The following is a 16,780-nucleotide window of genomic DNA, read 5'->3' as shown; positions in this document are numbered from 1 at the left end:
TTAAAATAGTCGATGTGACCCACCAGGATACCGCTCAGCGCAGTTCCCACCCATGTCATCGACGGCAGCCAGCATCTGTGCCGTGTGTTTATGCAGTAATGGGCTGTTTCTGCAATCATTGGATTTGGATGGGAAAAAAAGATTGGTTAAAAAAAGATCCAGATTTGTCCTGCAGAGGTATTGACAGTCCTGGTAAAGAGGAACTTAACAGCAGCAGGAACAAAAAAAAACAAACAAAAAAAACAGCCTTAAAAAAGCGAGTAATGAGCTTTATTCCACATTTAGAGAATTCAAATCTCCCACCCCATCATTAGTGGCCGGGGCCTGATATTTCTGGAGGGCAATGGGCGGTCAATCATTAGATACACCAGAACTAGTAAATGTCACCCCGCTGAGTTAGCCGCTGCGTGGTAAATTATTATTTTTCTGCGTCTGCGAGGAGAGAGGAGCTGCGTTGTGCAGTATTTGTCTTGTTGAGCTGGTGTTGCTGATGTGTGGGCACAGAAGAGAAAATTGGCTCTTGCTCAGTATTGCACATTTGCCCTCGAATAGCAGCAAGGACGAAGTCAAATGGTGGTGAGGACCGGGGTTCAATCCCTCGTGTGGCTGTTACTGCCAGAGTTTCCTTGGAATGATACGCTTAAGCCCAGTACCTACCGCCAGCCCGCCTAACTTTAGGCCAAAAGATGGTTTTTCTCCTGGGGGGATTCATTTTAGTGTTGAAACTAAGGCCCCGAGACACTTTGGTGTGTCTTAGTGGACTCAAAAGCCAAGGCTGAGCCCGGCATGGATGTTCGGGTAATTAGTTTGTTTTTTCAGTTGCACTCTATAAGGTCCCTTTATGTAGATCAACTTTCGTTTATGTAGATCAGCTTTAACATGTTTTACTTCCTCTCCTACATTTTTTATACATCTGGTACTTTCATCCATAGCATCTTAAGTGCAAAAGTGAGTGAAGCTGGAATGAGACGACCAGCAAACGATGATTAGCTTTAAAAACCATCGCCATACCGTTCAATTGGAGAAAAAAAGTGTTTCTATGGCTATAAAAGATGTATGAGCAGCAGCAGATAAGCCGACATGTACAGACCGGCAGATATTTGACCGGCGGTGCCCTCAGACATTTGGCATCGAACAGGCGGAGAAACTTGTAAAGCTGGGTAGCCAGCAAAACATGGATCCCATAAAATCCATGGGGCTTTCTCCTCTGAGGCAATCAATGTCTGATTCGATTTTGGCCGATGGAAGAGGCAGAATAAAAAAGCGGAAAAAGAAAACAAGCTTGCATTAACATATCGAATCTCCGTGCAGCCGTGAATACGTTCCTGATCAGCAGGCGCGGGTGGGGGTGGATGCATGGCCGCCAGAGTGAGAAATTAACACCAGCTGCCAAATGCCACCAGTTTTCCACACCAGCCATATTATAAGGTAACCAACTGGCATTCGGAGGTCGTCTTCACTTTTAAAGAGTCTCGGGGTAAGGTTCAGACACTCCAGCGGAAGGAAACGCTGAGGAAACCGATTCAAACCCCCCCCCCTTTTCTCCCCAGTTGTACTTGGTCAATTACCCTATTTTCTGAGCTGTGCCGGTCTCTGCTCCACCCCCTCTGCTGATCCAGGGAGGCTGCAGACCACCACATGCCTCCTCCCATACATGTGGAGTCACCAGCTGCTTCTTTTCACCTGACAGCGAGGAGTTTCACCAGGGGGACGTAGCGTGTGGAAGGGTCACGCTATTCCCCCCAGTCCCCCCCCCCCTTGAACAGGCGCCCTGACCAACCAGAGGAGGCGCTATTGCAGCGACCAGGACACATACCCACATCCGGCTTCCCACCCGCAGACACAGCCAATTGTATCTGTAGGGACGCCCGACCAAGCTGGAGGTAACACAGGGATTCGAACCGGTGATCCCCTTGTTGGTAGGCAACGGAATAGACCGCCACGCTACCTGGACACTCCTCCAATTCATAGTTTAACAAGAGTCCCCAGAAACACAGTTTATCAGCAGCTCGGCTCTAAGATAAATCCAAATTCTCTTTTAAAGGGCGGTCCATTAACATCATACCCAATGCCTTCTCACCCCATGGCGTCATATGTTGATGCCATTGAACTGATTGACAGTGCGTCACTATATTGACCTGGAAGGAGTCTATGGACTCAAGTGTTCCATAGACTCCAATGTTTAACTCCCGCTCTGATTTTGAGTATTAGTAGCATACAGGTTACATAGTTGTTAAGGATAGGGGCGAGGTTAGGTCGTGGTTGACCTGCTGTATCTCACGCAGACGTCGAAGGGTACCTTCCACGTAGCATATCGATGCTTCATCTAGAACGTCAACATATGACGCCATGGGATGAGAACAGGCACTAATTCCTTAAAACACCATCGTAAGACCTTAGTAATGTATTTCCAGTTATATTTACTCATTTAGCAGACGCTTTAATCCAGAGTGGCTTAGAAGACAGGCAGTAATTAGCATGCAAATTCAAGTGTTATCCAGTGGCACCACAGAGCTCTATATCATATATCATAATCATATCATAGCCAAGAGTGGTTGTCAAGTTGATTGTATTTAATATAGATGCACTTCAGATCACGAACTACTACTACTTTTGGCTGTTCCCGTTAGGGGGCGCCACAGCAGATCATCTGTTTCCATCTCTTCTTGTCCTCTGCATCTTCCTCTGTCACACCAGCCACCTGCATGTCCTCCCTCACCACATCCATAAACCTCCTCTTTGGCCTTCCTCTTCTCCTCTTCCCTGGCAGCTCCATATTCAGCATCCTTCTCCAAATATACCCAGCATCTCTCCTCCTCACATGTCCACACCATCTCTATCTTGTCTCTCTTGCTTTGTCTCCAAATCGTCCAACCTGAGCTGTCCCTCTAATATACTGGTTCCTAATCCTGTCCTTCTTCATCACTCCCAGTAAAGAGGTGGAGAATAAGAGGATTCAGGTACAAAATAGATTTAAATTTGCAACAAGTGAGAAAACAGGCAAACTGAGCTCTCATGTGCAAGCAGGAAAGGGCTCAGTAGCTAAAACCCAACAGCGATGGTGTAAAAGCATGTGTGGGTTCAACAGTAACAGCCAGCACCATTCATCTTCTCAGCAAAGCACTACCAGAGACCGTTTAAGGATTAAGGTAGACCATTTTGAAGGATGCAAGTGAGTCAGTAGCTGTGATGGAGCCTGGGAGTTAATTTCCCCAAAATACCTCAGTGTCACCTTAGTTGTACCTTTTTATACTTTTGCAGGGTGTGAGAGCAGGAGTTCAAAGCATCTGTGGTGAGGAAACCTCGTCATCGCTGTAATTTCACTCATTACAGCTGCACAGCAGATGCAGTTTCACTGAGATGATTGCTTCATCTGACTTTTACCATGATTCTGAGGCTTTTGAAGTACTGGGTTGTATAAGCCAGGCCCACCCAACATTAGTCAAGGTGTCTGAAGCCATTATTCAAATGTATTTAGGCCCATGTCTCTCCCGGAGCTGCTGGCATGCTATCAGCGGGTGGTCTGTTTGTTTGAGCTCTTCCTCGTGGTGTCTAATTGCTCCCTGCTCAGAGTGCCGGAGCGCCGTGTGACTGCCGCCGGCTGGACTAATTTGATGCAGCATTACAAAACTCATTGGTGTCGGATGCTCCCGCCTTCGATAGATCAGAGCCCCCCTCCTCCTCCTGGTTTTCTCTTCTCTTCCCTTCACATCTTCTCTATCCTTGCATCATGTCCTGTTCTGTTCTCCTCTGCCCTTCTCACTCCTCCTCCTTCTCTCCTTTTCTTTCAGCTGTTCTGTATTCCTCGCCTGATTGAGCTTTGTGTCACTTACCTTATCCCTTTGCCTCTGAAGGTCTCTCTCTGTCTCTCTGTCTCTGTCTCTCTCTCTTAAGCTTTTTTTTCTGTTTCCACATCTTTTTTTCATTTTTCCCTTTTTCTCCCCAATTGTATCTGGCCAATCACCCCACTCTTCTGAGCCATCCCGGTCTCTGCTCCACCCCCTCTGCTGATCCGGGGAGGGCTGCAGACTACCACATGCCTCCTCCCATACATGTGGACTGGTGAAACTCCTCACCTGACAGTGAGGAGTTTCACCAGGGGGACATAGCATGTGGGAGGATCACGCTATTCCCCCCCAGTTCCCCCTCCCCCCTGAACAGGCGCCCCGACTGAGCAGAGGAGGCGCTAATGCAGTGACCCGGACACATACCCACATCCAGCTTCCCACCCGCAGACACGACCAATTGTGTCTGTAGAGACGCCCGACCAAGCCGGCGCTAACGCGGGGACTCGCACCGGAGATCCCCGTGTTGGTAGGCAACGGAATAGACCGCTACACTATGTGGACACCCCCGTTTCCACATCTTGACTCTGTCTGTTAAGTCTCCCTAATGCTCCTCACTTTCCCACTCATCCTTTTTGCCTTCTTCTTTATTTCGCTCTTATTTTAGTTCCTGGCTCAGGCCTCAGAACCCCCCCCCCCCCCCAACACACACACACACACACACACACACACACTTCTCTGCATGTCATTACATCCACAATGGGATTTCAGGTGTATATGCACAACAAACTTATTAAACTTCCTCCTTGCTCTGTGCTCTCCTTATCTCTCACTCACTTTTGGAGTTTCTTTCCTACCATGCCCAATTTTCCTTTTTCTTTCTCCTCATCAACTTTTTCCTTTATCTGGCCTAACTGTGCCCTCTGTCCATTCTTCTGATGGTCCCCATCCTCCCTCTGTCAATTACAGTCTTCTCTTTACCTTTCCTATTCCTGTGTGTGTGTGTGTGTGTGTGTGTGTGTGTGTGTGTGTGTGTGTGTGTGTGTGTGTGTGTGTGTGTGTCTTCAACTTGTTCTGTCTCTCTCCTTTTTAACCCTCTCTTGATTCTCTGTATTTCTTCCCTCTATACTCCTCTCCATCCCTCCATCTCTGCAACCTGACTCGGCGGCTTGTTAAAACTATTGCTATCACGTTATACATGTGTGGTGGATATGATTTGTGTGGTGTTTCAGAGAAGACACACAGAAGACTGTTCAGTATTATGGGTGCTAATTGAGCATCATCCCTACAATAATATATATATGACAGAGAGAGAGAGAGAGCGAGAGAATCGTAATTGTTTCCTTGTTTCCCTTTAATCAGAATCATCCTCCAGAATCAGTGTTATTGGCTAAGTGTGCCTCTGCACATGAGGACTTTGACTCTGATACACAGCAACTTCTAGCACTTGCAGACATCACTCATACAGAAAAAGAAAAAAGAAAACAAGACAACCAAACAGAGGAAATAAATGGGGCAACAGCAGGACATTGGAGAAAATTATCTAGCAGCTGTATGTGTATTTACAATTGTACATTTGTATTGCGCAAACATTTGTATTGCGTATCTGGTTTGAAGAGGTAGTGCACATTGTAGATATGTTGGCGAGATATCTCGACCGGGGGGGTCTAATACAAAGTGTCATATTTACATAATAAGTGTCCCTTCCGGCACCATACTGTATATGATGTCATGAGAGAGATGGCCTGTGGGAAGAAATTGTTCCTGTGTCTGGTGGTTTTGGTGCACATTGCTCTGTAGGGCTTGCCAGAGGGTAGGAGTTCAAACAGACTGTGTCCTGGGTTTGGGGGTCTGTGCTGATTCTGCCCACCCGTTTCTGGGCTCTAGAGGTGTACAAGTCCTGTTGGGTGGGCAGAGGAGTGCCAATGATTTTCCCCCCTGCTGTCCTTAATGTTCGCTGCAGTCTGTTCCCTTCCTGTTTTGTTGCTGCTCCAAACCAGACCGTGATGGATGTGCACAGGACAGAGTCGATGACTGCGGTGTGGAACTGACTCAACAGCTCCTGCGGTAGACCAAATTTCCTCAGTTGTCGCAGAAAGAACTTCCTCTGCTGGGCTTTTTTGAGGGTGGAGTTGATGTCGGACTCCCACGTCGAGTCTTTGGTAATGGTAATTCCCAGAAACTTGAAGGTCTCCACGGTTGACATAGGGCTGTTGGATATTGTGAGGGGGAGCAGTGCTGAGTGGTGTCTCCTGAAGTCCATTCTCATCTCCACAGTCTTGAACGTGTACATCTCCAAGTGGTTCTGACTACACCAGAGCACCAGGTGCTCAGTCTCCAGCTGATATGCAGACTCATTGCTGTCCTGGATGAGTCAGATTACCGTAGTGTCATCTGCAAACTTCAGTAGTTTAACAGCTGGGTCCTTGGAGGTGAGGTCATTGGTGTAGAGGGAGAAGAGCTGTGGGGAGAGGACACATCCCCGTGGAGCACCAGTGCTAATTGTCCATATACCAGAAGTGACTTCCCCCAGCCTCACCTGCTGTTTTCTGCCTGTCAGGAAGCAGGTGATCCACTGACAGTTGGGGAGGGGGGGATGCAGTGAGCTGGGAGAGTCTGGAAGAGAGGATTCCTGGAATGATGGTGTTGAATGCCGAGCTGAAGTCCACAAACAGGATCCTTGCATATGTCACTGGGCAGTCAAGGTGTTGCAGGATATATCGCGGCTCCATGTTGACTGCATCAGCCGCTGACCTGTTTGCCCGGGAGGCAAACTGCAGGGGGTCCAGCAGGTGTCCTGTGACGTTCTTCAGGTGGGCCAACACCAGTCATTCGAAAGTCTTCACGACCACAGACATCAGAGGAACAGGCCTGTAGCCATTCAGTCCTGTGATGAAGGGTTTCTTTGAGATTGGGATGATGGTGGAGCATTTGAAGCAGGACGGGACCACACAGCTCCAGGACTCTGTTGAAGCTCTGCATGAAGATTGGAGCCAGTTGGTCAGCACAGGCTTTAAGACAGGATAGGGGGACACCATCTGTATCCGGTGTTTTCCTGGTCTTCTGTCTCTGGAAAAGCTGGCTCACATCCTCTACATGTACCTTACTTGCAGCCTGAGTATCGGGGGGTAGGGGGGTTACCAGAGGTCTGATGGGGGCTGTTGTCGTTGGGCTGGAGTGGGTTGTCTCTCTCAAACCTGCAGTGGAAGACATTCAGGTCATCAGCCAGGTCTTTTGTTTGCCTCAGCATGGGGGGATGGTCTTTTATAGTTTGTCTTGCATGCCCCTCCACGCTGACACAGGGTCGTTGGCTGAAAACCATTTTTTCAGCTTTTTAGTGTAGCTTCTTTTAGCCACGCTGATCTCCTTTGTCACTGAATTTCTGGCCTGCTTGTACGGGGCTCTAAGTTATATCTTGTTAATTATCAACACTGTCAAAGCAGCCAGGGAAAAACACTTTGCTGATATTATTTCTAAAAACTCATACTGTCCCAAATAAGGTTTGACACAATTCATAGAGTTCTCCACCCTGTTTCCACTGCTTGCCCTGTGCCAAACAGGCACTTGTGAAGAGTTTCTTAACTTTATCACAAGTGAAATTTATAATATATGATCTAATATTTCACCTCCTGCCTAAGACCCCTCAGTGGTTCCTCTATGTTCTGCTGTCACTGCCAGTTGTGTCTGTAGGGACGCCCGACCAAGCCAGAGGTAACACAGGGATTTGAACTGGCGATCCCCGTGTTGATAGGCAATGGGATAAACTGCCACACTACCTGGACGCCCCTTTAGTATGTGTGTGTGTGGTTTTTTATTTTTTTTAAATTTTCTACCTGTCCCTTCACTTATTTACTTGTGTATTCTTATGTGTTAGTGATGTTACCGCTACTGCATTTCTGCTGTAAGTGTGTTATTTTATTTTATTGTGCAGCACTTTGGTCAACTTCAGTTGTTTTTAAATGTGCTTTATAAATAAACTTGACTTGACTTACTTAATGTGCCTTCACTTAGTCCAAACCGTAACCTTTTGTTTCAGTTGCCTAAACCTGTCTCCAGCCTTACCGAGGTTGCTGTGGCTGCCTAAAGTAAACCAGTGATGTTGGTTTAAGGCATCGTGAGTTATGAAAGACATGGGCTACACTCTCCTCTCCTCTCTGTCTTCCCACAGCCAAGCCCAAGAACTCCGTCAAGGTGGTGACTGTCCAGGCCGGCACCAAGTCCGTGGTGGTGGCCCACTGCGAGGCAGCTGATGGCAAACCGCCGGCCTCCATCAAGTGGGTGGCCTCTGTCGGTGGGAACCACTCCACCAGCACTACGGCCGGGGCCGAGGGAACGGTGACGGTTCGCAGTGAGTACCGGCTGGTGCCCACGCCGTCAGACAACGGCAGGGAGGTGACCTGCATGGTCAGCCAGAAGACCCAGGACCAGCCTTGGGTCTTTCCTGTCAGGCTGTCTGTAGAGTGTAAGAGACATACACACACACACACACACACACACACACACTTTCCCGTTAATCTCTATGTCAGATGCTAGGAATACGCTGACTGATACACTCACCTTTAATTGCTTAATTGAAATCAATTAAAATCCAATCCAGTTTTCATGAGAATAGAATTTGACCGAGGTTACACAAGCCTTCTGAGAGACATTTAAAGAGACGGATAGCGTGGCCTCCGCCGCATGGCCTCTGTACAGCAGAGACGGAGTGTAGTTTATAACAGTTAACCTTCTCTTTCGTAGGCTAGGTCTGTGATCTGTTAGCCTTCTATAGCACACACACACACACAAGTTCCTACCTTACCTTAACTACCTTAACCCTAAGCTGGTCTTTAATCTGATTTGTAGCATTGTCCAGCTAATTTGACTCTTCAGTATTGTGGATATCTATTCCTGTTAGATCTGTCGCTGAACCAAACCAGTTCAGCGACAGATCAGGGTCTGGCCAGAGGGGTCAATTTCAGCTCTTCAGGACTGCTTTGAGATCACCGACTGGGGCATTTTCAAAGCGGCAGCCTCCTCTGGTGAGCACATTGATCTGGAGGAATACACAGTGACAGTGACAGCCTACATCAATAAATGTATAGACGACGTCACAGTCACCAAAACCATCTCTTCGCGGCCCAACCAGAAGCCTTGGCTGACAGCAGATGTCCGGGCACTGTTGAGGACCCGGAATGCTGTATTCAGATCCGGTGATGAGGCAGCACTCAAGACAGCAAGGGCCAACCTGTCGTGTGGCATCTGGGAGGCAAAAAGACAATATACACAGAGAATCAACCTCACTGATAGCAGAGACGCACGGCACTTATGGAAGGGCATCGAGGCCCTCACTGGCTACAAGCCTCCTTTTCAGACCTGTGGCGGTGCCCCCACCCTCCCAGATGCACTGAATGACGTCCGGTGGTGAAGACTACATCCCTGATGGATGCAGGTTATGCAGGTGACCACAGATGACGTGAGAAAGACCCTCTCCAGAGTCAACCCACACAAAGCTGCGGGTCCAGACAGAATCCCAGGCAGAGCCGTCAGAGACTGTGCTGAGCAGCTGGAAGATGTCCTTGCTGATGTCTTCCTCATCTCGCTGTCCCAGGCAGTCATCCCCATGTGTTTCAAGTCTACCACCATCATACCAGTGCCAAACAATTTCCCTGTGTCCTGCCACAATGACTACCACCCCATTGCACTGACTCCCATCGTCATGAAGTGCTTTGAGAGGCTGGTCATGAAGCATGTTAAGTCCAGCCTCCCCTCCACTCTGGACCCTGTCCAGTTTGCAAACTGTGCTAACCGCTCCACAGAAGATGCCATAACCTCTGCTCTTCATCCAGCCCTGTCCCACCTGGAGAGAAAGAACAGCTATGTGAGGATGTTGTTCATTGACGTCAGCTCAGCTTTTAACACAACCATACCACAACAACGGATCAAAAAGCTGAGCCAGCTGGGCCTTAACACCTCCCTCTGCAACTGGTTGCTGGACTCCCTCATGGGGAGGCCACAGTCAGTGCAAATTGGCAAGATCTCCTCCAGGACCATCACACTGAACACCGGCGCTCCACAGGGCTGTGTGCTCAGTCCGCTCTTGTTCACCCTGCTGGCTCACGACTGCACAGCATCATCCACCTCCAACCTCAATATAAAGTTTTCTGATGATACCACAGTGGCAGATCTCATCAGGGACAGCAATGAATCATCATACAGAGCGGAAGTGGATCAACTGGTGACGAGGTGCAAAAACAACAAGGAGGTCATTATTGACTTTAGAAAGACCAGCACCCACCGTACCCCTCTGACCATCAATAGTATGGACGTGGAGAGAGTCAGCAGTGTTAAGTTCCTGGGAGTTCACATCACAGAGGACCTCTCCTGGTCCTCACATGTCACTGCGCTCTCCAAGAAGACCCAGCAGCATCTTCACTTCCTGCGGTGTCTGAAGAAGGGAAGTCTTCCCCCACCCATCCTCATCACAATCTACAGAGGCACCATAGAGAGCATTCTGACCAGCTGTATCTCTGTCTGGCATGGGAACTGCAAGGCCTCGGCCACAAATCCCTACAGCGGATAGTGAGACAGCTGGAAAGATCATAGGAACTGCTCTCCCATCCATCCAGGCCCTCTATGATGCATGGTGCATCCGGAAGGCTCTCAGCATCGTGAAGGACCCCACCCACCCTTCCCACATCCACTTCACCCTCCTACCCTCTGGCAGGAGGTACCGGAGCATCTGTGCTGCCTCCACCAGACTATGCAACAGTTTCATTCCTCAGGCTGTGAGGTTCCTCAACAGCCTGAACTCTTAGGCCTTCCACAAAATGACTTTCTGACCTTCTTGCACACTGTCCGTGTCAGGTGTGCATGTGATGTTTAGGTCTGTGAAGTAATTTTTGCTTTTAATGCACTTTTTGTTTTAATATTTATTGTGTGTTATGTGTTTTTATGCGACACTGTGGTCCTTGTGAAACATAAATTCGTTCCCTTGTATGTATGAGACATGCATAGGAGGCAATGACAATAAAAGCAGTTTAAGTCTGTTGTGGGTGGCACAATGGCGCAGTGGTTAGTTCAGTCGCCTCACAGAAAGAAGGTCCTGGGTTCAAGTCCCGGGGTAGTCCAACCTAGGGGGTCGTCACGGGTCGTTCTTTGTGTGGAGTTTGCATGTTCTCCCCGTGTCTGTGTGGGTTTCCTCTGGGGGCTCCGGTTTCCTCCCACAGTCCAAAGACTGTAGGTCAGGTGACTCACCGTACTAAATTGTCCCTAGGTGTGTGTGTGTGTGTGTGTGTGTGTGTGTGTGTGTGTGTGTGTGTGTGTGTGTGTGTGTGTGTGTGTGTGTGTGTGTGTCGGCCCTATGATAACCTGGCGGCCTGTCCAGGGTGACTCCCTGCCTGCCTTCCAATGACTGCTGGGATAGGCTCCAGCATCCCCGCGACTTGAGCGCAGGATAAGCGGCTTGGATAATGGATGGATAGATGGATGGATGGATGGATGGATGGATTCCTGTTGTGCCACCAGTATTTGACAGGACATACACTCTTCTCTGTGATATTTGTAATGTACTCTGTGGCTTTGTGCAGTCTTTTTTTTTCTTTCTTGAATCTCCTGTCACTTACTATTGATGATTTATATCAAACTTAGATTAATGCACTTGACAGGACATCACGGGTGCAGTATGATGACTAAATGCACTTGACAGGACATCAGGGGTACAGTATGTTGACTAAATGTACTTGACAGGACATCAGGGGTACAGTATGATGACTAAATGCACTTGACAGGACATCAGGGGTACAGTATGATGACTAGATGCACTTGACAGGACATCAGGGGTACAGTATGATGACTAAATGTACTTGACATGACATCAGGGGTACAGTATGATGACTAGATGCACTTGACAGGAAATCAGGGGTACAGTAAGATGACTAAATGCACTTGACTGGACATCAGGGGTACAATATGATGACTAAATGTACTTGACAGGACATCAGGGGTACAGTATGATGACTAGATGCACTTGACAGGACATCAGGGGTACGGTATGATGACTAAATGTACTTGACAGGACATCAGGGGTACAGTATGATGACTAAATGTACTTGACAGGACATCAGGGGTACAGTATGATGACTAGATGCACTTGACAGGACATCAGGGGTACAGTATGATGACTAGATGCACTTCACAGGACATCAGGGGTACGGTATGATGACTAAATGTACTTGACAGGACATCAGGGGTAAAGTATGATGACTAAATGTACTTGACAGGACATCAGGGGTACAGTATGATGACTAGATGCACTTGACAGGACATCAGGGGTACGGTATGATGACTAAATGTACTTGACAGGACATCAGGGGTACAGTATGATGACTAGATGCACTTGACAGGACATCAGGGGTATGGTATGATGACTAAATGTACTTGACAGGACATCAGGGGTACAGTATGATGACTAGATGCACTTGACAGGACATCAGGGGTACAGTAAGATGACTAAATGCACTTGACTGGACATCAGGGGTACAATATGATGACTAAATGTACTTGACAGGACATCAGGGGTACGGTATGATGACTAAATGTACTTGACAGGACATCAGGGGTACAGTATGATGACTAAATGTACTTGACAGGACATCAGGGGTACAGTATGATGACTAAATGTACTTGACAGGACATCAGGGGTACAGTATGATGACTAGATGCACTTGACAGGACATCAGGGGTACAGTATGATGACTAAATGTACTTGACATGACATCAGGGGAACGGTATGATGACTAAATGTACTTGACAGGACATCAGGGGTACAGTATGATGACTAGATGCACTTGACAGGACATCAGGGGTACAGTATGATGATTAGATGCACTTGACATGACATCAGGGGTACGGTATGATGACTAAATGTACTTGACAGGACATCAGGGGTACAGTATGATGACTAGATGCACTTGACATGACATCAGGGGTACGGTATGATGACTAAATGTACTTGACAGGACATCAGGGGTACAGTATGATGACTAAATGTACTTGACAGGACATCAGGGGTACAGTATGATGGCTAGATGCACTTGACAGGACATGAGGGCTACGGTGTGATGACTAAAGGGACTTGACAGGACATCAGGGGTACAGTATGATGGCTAGATGCACTTGACAGGACATGAGGGCTACGGTGTGATGACTAAAGGGACTTGACAGGACATCAGGGGTACAGTATGATGACTAAATGTACTTGACAGGAAATCAGGGGTACAGTAAGATGACTAAATGCACTTGACAGGACATCAGGGGTACAGTATGATGACTAAAGGGACTTGACAGGACATCAGGGCTACGGTGTGATGACTAAAGGGACTTGACAGGACATCAGGGCTACGGTGTGATGACTAAAGGGACTTGACAGGACATCAGGGGTACAGTATGATGACTAGATGCACTTGACTGGACATCAGGGGTACAGTATGATGACTAGATGCACTTGACTGGACATCAGGGGTACAGTATGATGACTAAATGTACTTGACTGGACATCAGGGGTACAGTATGATGGCTAGATGCACTTGACAGGACATGAGGGCTACGGTGTGATGACTAAAGGGACTTGACAGGACATCAGGGGTACAGTATGATGACTAAATGTACTTGACAGGAAATCAGGGGTACAGTAAGATGACTAAATGAACTTGACAGGACATCAGGGGTACAGTATGATGACTAAAGGGACTTGACAGGACATCAGGGCTACGGTGTGATGACTAAAGGGACTTGACAGGACATCAGGGCTACGGTGTGATGACTAAAGGGACTTGACAGGACATCAGGGGTACAGTATGATGACTAGATGCACTTGACTGGACATCAGGGGTACAGTATGATGACTAGATGCACTTGACTGGACATCAGGGGTACAGTATGATGACTAGATGCACTTGACTGGACATCAGGGGTACAGTATGATGACTAAATGTACTTGACAGGACATCAGGGCTACGGTGTGATGACTAAAGGGACTTGACAGGACATCAGGGCTACAGTGTGATGACTAAAGGGACTTGACAGGACATCAGGGCTACAGTGTGATGACTAAAGGGACTTGACAGGACATCAGGGCTACGGTGTGATGACTACGTGGCGTTCTGTAAGTTGCTTTAGACAAAGACATCTGCTCATTGAGAAACGTAAAATGGAGTACTGACTGAGCACACATCTTCCATGTCGCTGTTTTTCAGGTGTGAGACATGCTCCTGAGAATAACTACATGACCACAAAAAAACATATACAACCCCCCGACCACACACACACACACACACGTGTGAGTTCACCTGTCATTCTGACAAACTGTTTGGCCTGGTTCAGTGACACAATCCTACCACGTTTTGGCGTATATGTATTACACATGTAGATATATACAGACAAACACACACACAGACACACACACACTCAGATGAGGCCAAGCCAAGCTGTCAAGTTGTCAGCCGTGGCGTGTTATTCACACATGCATGTACACACATACAACACACACGTTGGCCATTTCCACTTGAGGTACATGTCAGCCGGCGGATCAGTGATCCCCCCTCTGCACAGATACCAAACTGAGAACAGCTGCTCGCCGGTGATAGCGAGGGGCCCGAAAAGACACTCTCCCTCATTAACTGCCTGTTAAAGTCCGCTTGTTATGAGGTCTAAAGTAGCTCAATTATGTCACCACTTATAACAGGAACAGTAGCATGGTGATGCAAATAACAACATGAGCTACACATGCTTTTCTTCCGCTTCTGGTGTGGGAAGATGGCAGCGCAAATTCACGTTTTTGGTAGCCCCACCCAGTACCGTCCATGCAGTGTCGTTGTCCACGTCTGCATCTAAGTTTTGTCTTCGCTTGATGGCTGGGAGAGCTGGAGCTGGATCGGCTTGGAGAGCTTGGTCTGCTTTGTCCTGTGGGCCCAGGAACCACAGCACTGCCTGGAGCTGTGCCCGAAGAGGAAACACCGAGGGCGGTCTGCCAGGATGCGGAAGTGGGGCAGGCTAAGCTAACTGCTAGCCTACGCAGACCAGCCAGTTCCGATAGCACCGAGGGCGGTCTGGCGGCAGCCTCACCTAGCCTTGACTGTGTTTTTAGTGTCGTCATGTGGAGTGTGGGGAGGTGTGTTGAGGGTGTCTGGCTGGGTGAGCTGGTGCTGGATCGGCTGGGAGAGCTTGGTCTGCTTTGTCCTGTGGGCCCAGGGACCACGGCCCTGCCTGGAGCTGTGCCCAAAGAGGAAACACCGAGGGCGGTCTGCCAGGATGCGGAAGCGGGGCAGGCTAAGCTAACTGCTAGCCCATGCAGACCAGCAGTACTGACAGTCATCCTGGCTGGTGTTCCTTCTCCTGGTCGGTGATTTTTTTTTTGTTTAGTTTAAATATATGTGTTAGTTTAGTTATGTGTGTTTGGGTATGTGTGTTAGTTTAGATATGTGTGTTTGGGTATGTGTGTTAGTTTGGATATGTGTGTTAGTTTGGGTATGTTTGTTAGTTTGGATATGTGTGTTAGTTTGGGTATGTGTGTTGGTTTGGATATGTGTGTTAGTTTTGGTGTGTGTGTTAGTTTGGGTACGTTTGCTTGTTTGGATATGTGTGTTAGTGTGGGTATGTGTGTTAGTTTGGATGTGTGTGTTCTTGTAGTTTGTGGATGTCTTTGTGTCTTTGTGTTGACCTGTTGTGGCCTGGAGGAAACAATGTTCTGTTTCATTTCATGCACATGAAATGAAACGACAAAGTGTTTCTGATTCTGGTTCTGATTCTGCTAGTGACAGAAAGTAGGAAGGTGTTGTGGGAAAATTAGTTGACCCATTTTGGCAAGCTTCTCCATCACACCTTAGAGGGTGTATGATTAGAGATGTTAAATAACTCTGCCTCAACGTTGGTGTCAAATCCATTTGCTGCTTGTGGCGTATGAAATATTAGTGGAATTTATCCCGCGTTGTGTTTTGTTCTCCAGTCACGCTGACCAGCAGGCCAGACTGATGGACGCTGTTAGATGAGCTTTGTTATTCATGCACAGTCATTGCCACACAAACGGTGACGTACCCAATGTCCCGCTTACAACCTGACAACCTACTCGTAGCACAAACGCGTCTTTGCCACTCTCACCGTTTGTTTTTGCACCGGACAACAGCTCTCTTTTCAGACGTCCTCAAATCAAATGAGAGATGATGACAGACAATGTCAGGCCCGACACAGAACCATTCCACATTTGCTGCATCACGCAGGAATTTGGAGAAACATTGAAACAACTTTAATTGAATTTAACACGTTGAATGGCGTAGTGATGCTATAGCCACAGGCATGAGCGCAGGTCCATGAATCCTGGGACGGCATCCAGCACTTCACCAGCGGATTGACAAGACCATACCGGATCAGTCGAGGCTGCATACAGGATTGGCTGAGGCCCTGGTTAATAGTGGCCGTGCCCTCACAGGGTACCAGTGAAAACTAAAACCCGCCGTGGCGACCCCTGAGAGACAGAAGACGCTGAAAGAAGAAGAAGAATCCAATAGTGATGCTGACATGTGGTGTTGGTTCACCCGAGCTTCAGATGGTTTGCAGCGGACTCGTTTGTACTCGGCATCTGGTGCCTCTCATGTCAGAGTCCAACAGTCGTCTGAAAGACAGATTAGTAGTAGTAGTATTGGTACTAGTAGGAGTAGTAATAGTAATAAAAAGGGGCCCAAATAATGCTATGGGGCCCACGGTGATTTAAGATGGCTGCCACCCGGTCCCTGAACTCCCTTCAGCAGCGCAGGAGTCCAGTGGACTTGAGTGGGCGTTGCCGTTGGTTCCAGGTTTTGGTACCATTCGCAGTTGTCAGCACACAAACACGTTTTCTCACACACACACCGTTCATCTCCAGTGAAGAGACATGCATGTAGGCACACTTCCTGCCAGCAGCTACAAACATGTACCTGTACATACATGCTGTCTGATGCTCGTACACGCACACAGACACACAC

At 48.0% G+C, this 16,780-nt stretch overlaps 1 protein-coding gene across 1 annotated transcript in view; it reads left to right on the top strand.

Moving 5' to 3' along the window:
- Positions 1-16,780, top strand: part of pvrl2l (PVR cell adhesion molecule related 2 like) — a 333,652-nt gene that overhangs the window by 133,375 nt on the left and 183,497 nt on the right. The window contains exon 4 of the mRNA XM_056298622.1: positions 7,954-8,247. Coding sequence (XP_056154597.1) covers positions 7,954-8,247 — 294 coding nt within the window. The remainder of the gene's footprint in view (positions 1-7,953; positions 8,248-16,780) is intronic.

This window comes from Lampris incognitus, chromosome 18 (genome assembly GCF_029633865.1).
Source record: "Lampris incognitus isolate fLamInc1 chromosome 18, fLamInc1.hap2, whole genome shotgun sequence".
Taxonomy (NCBI): Eukaryota; Metazoa; Chordata; class Actinopteri; order Lampriformes; family Lampridae; genus Lampris; species Lampris incognitus.
The sequence above is the reverse complement of the archived record's forward strand: the minus strand, read 5'-3'. Positions and strand labels throughout refer to the sequence as shown.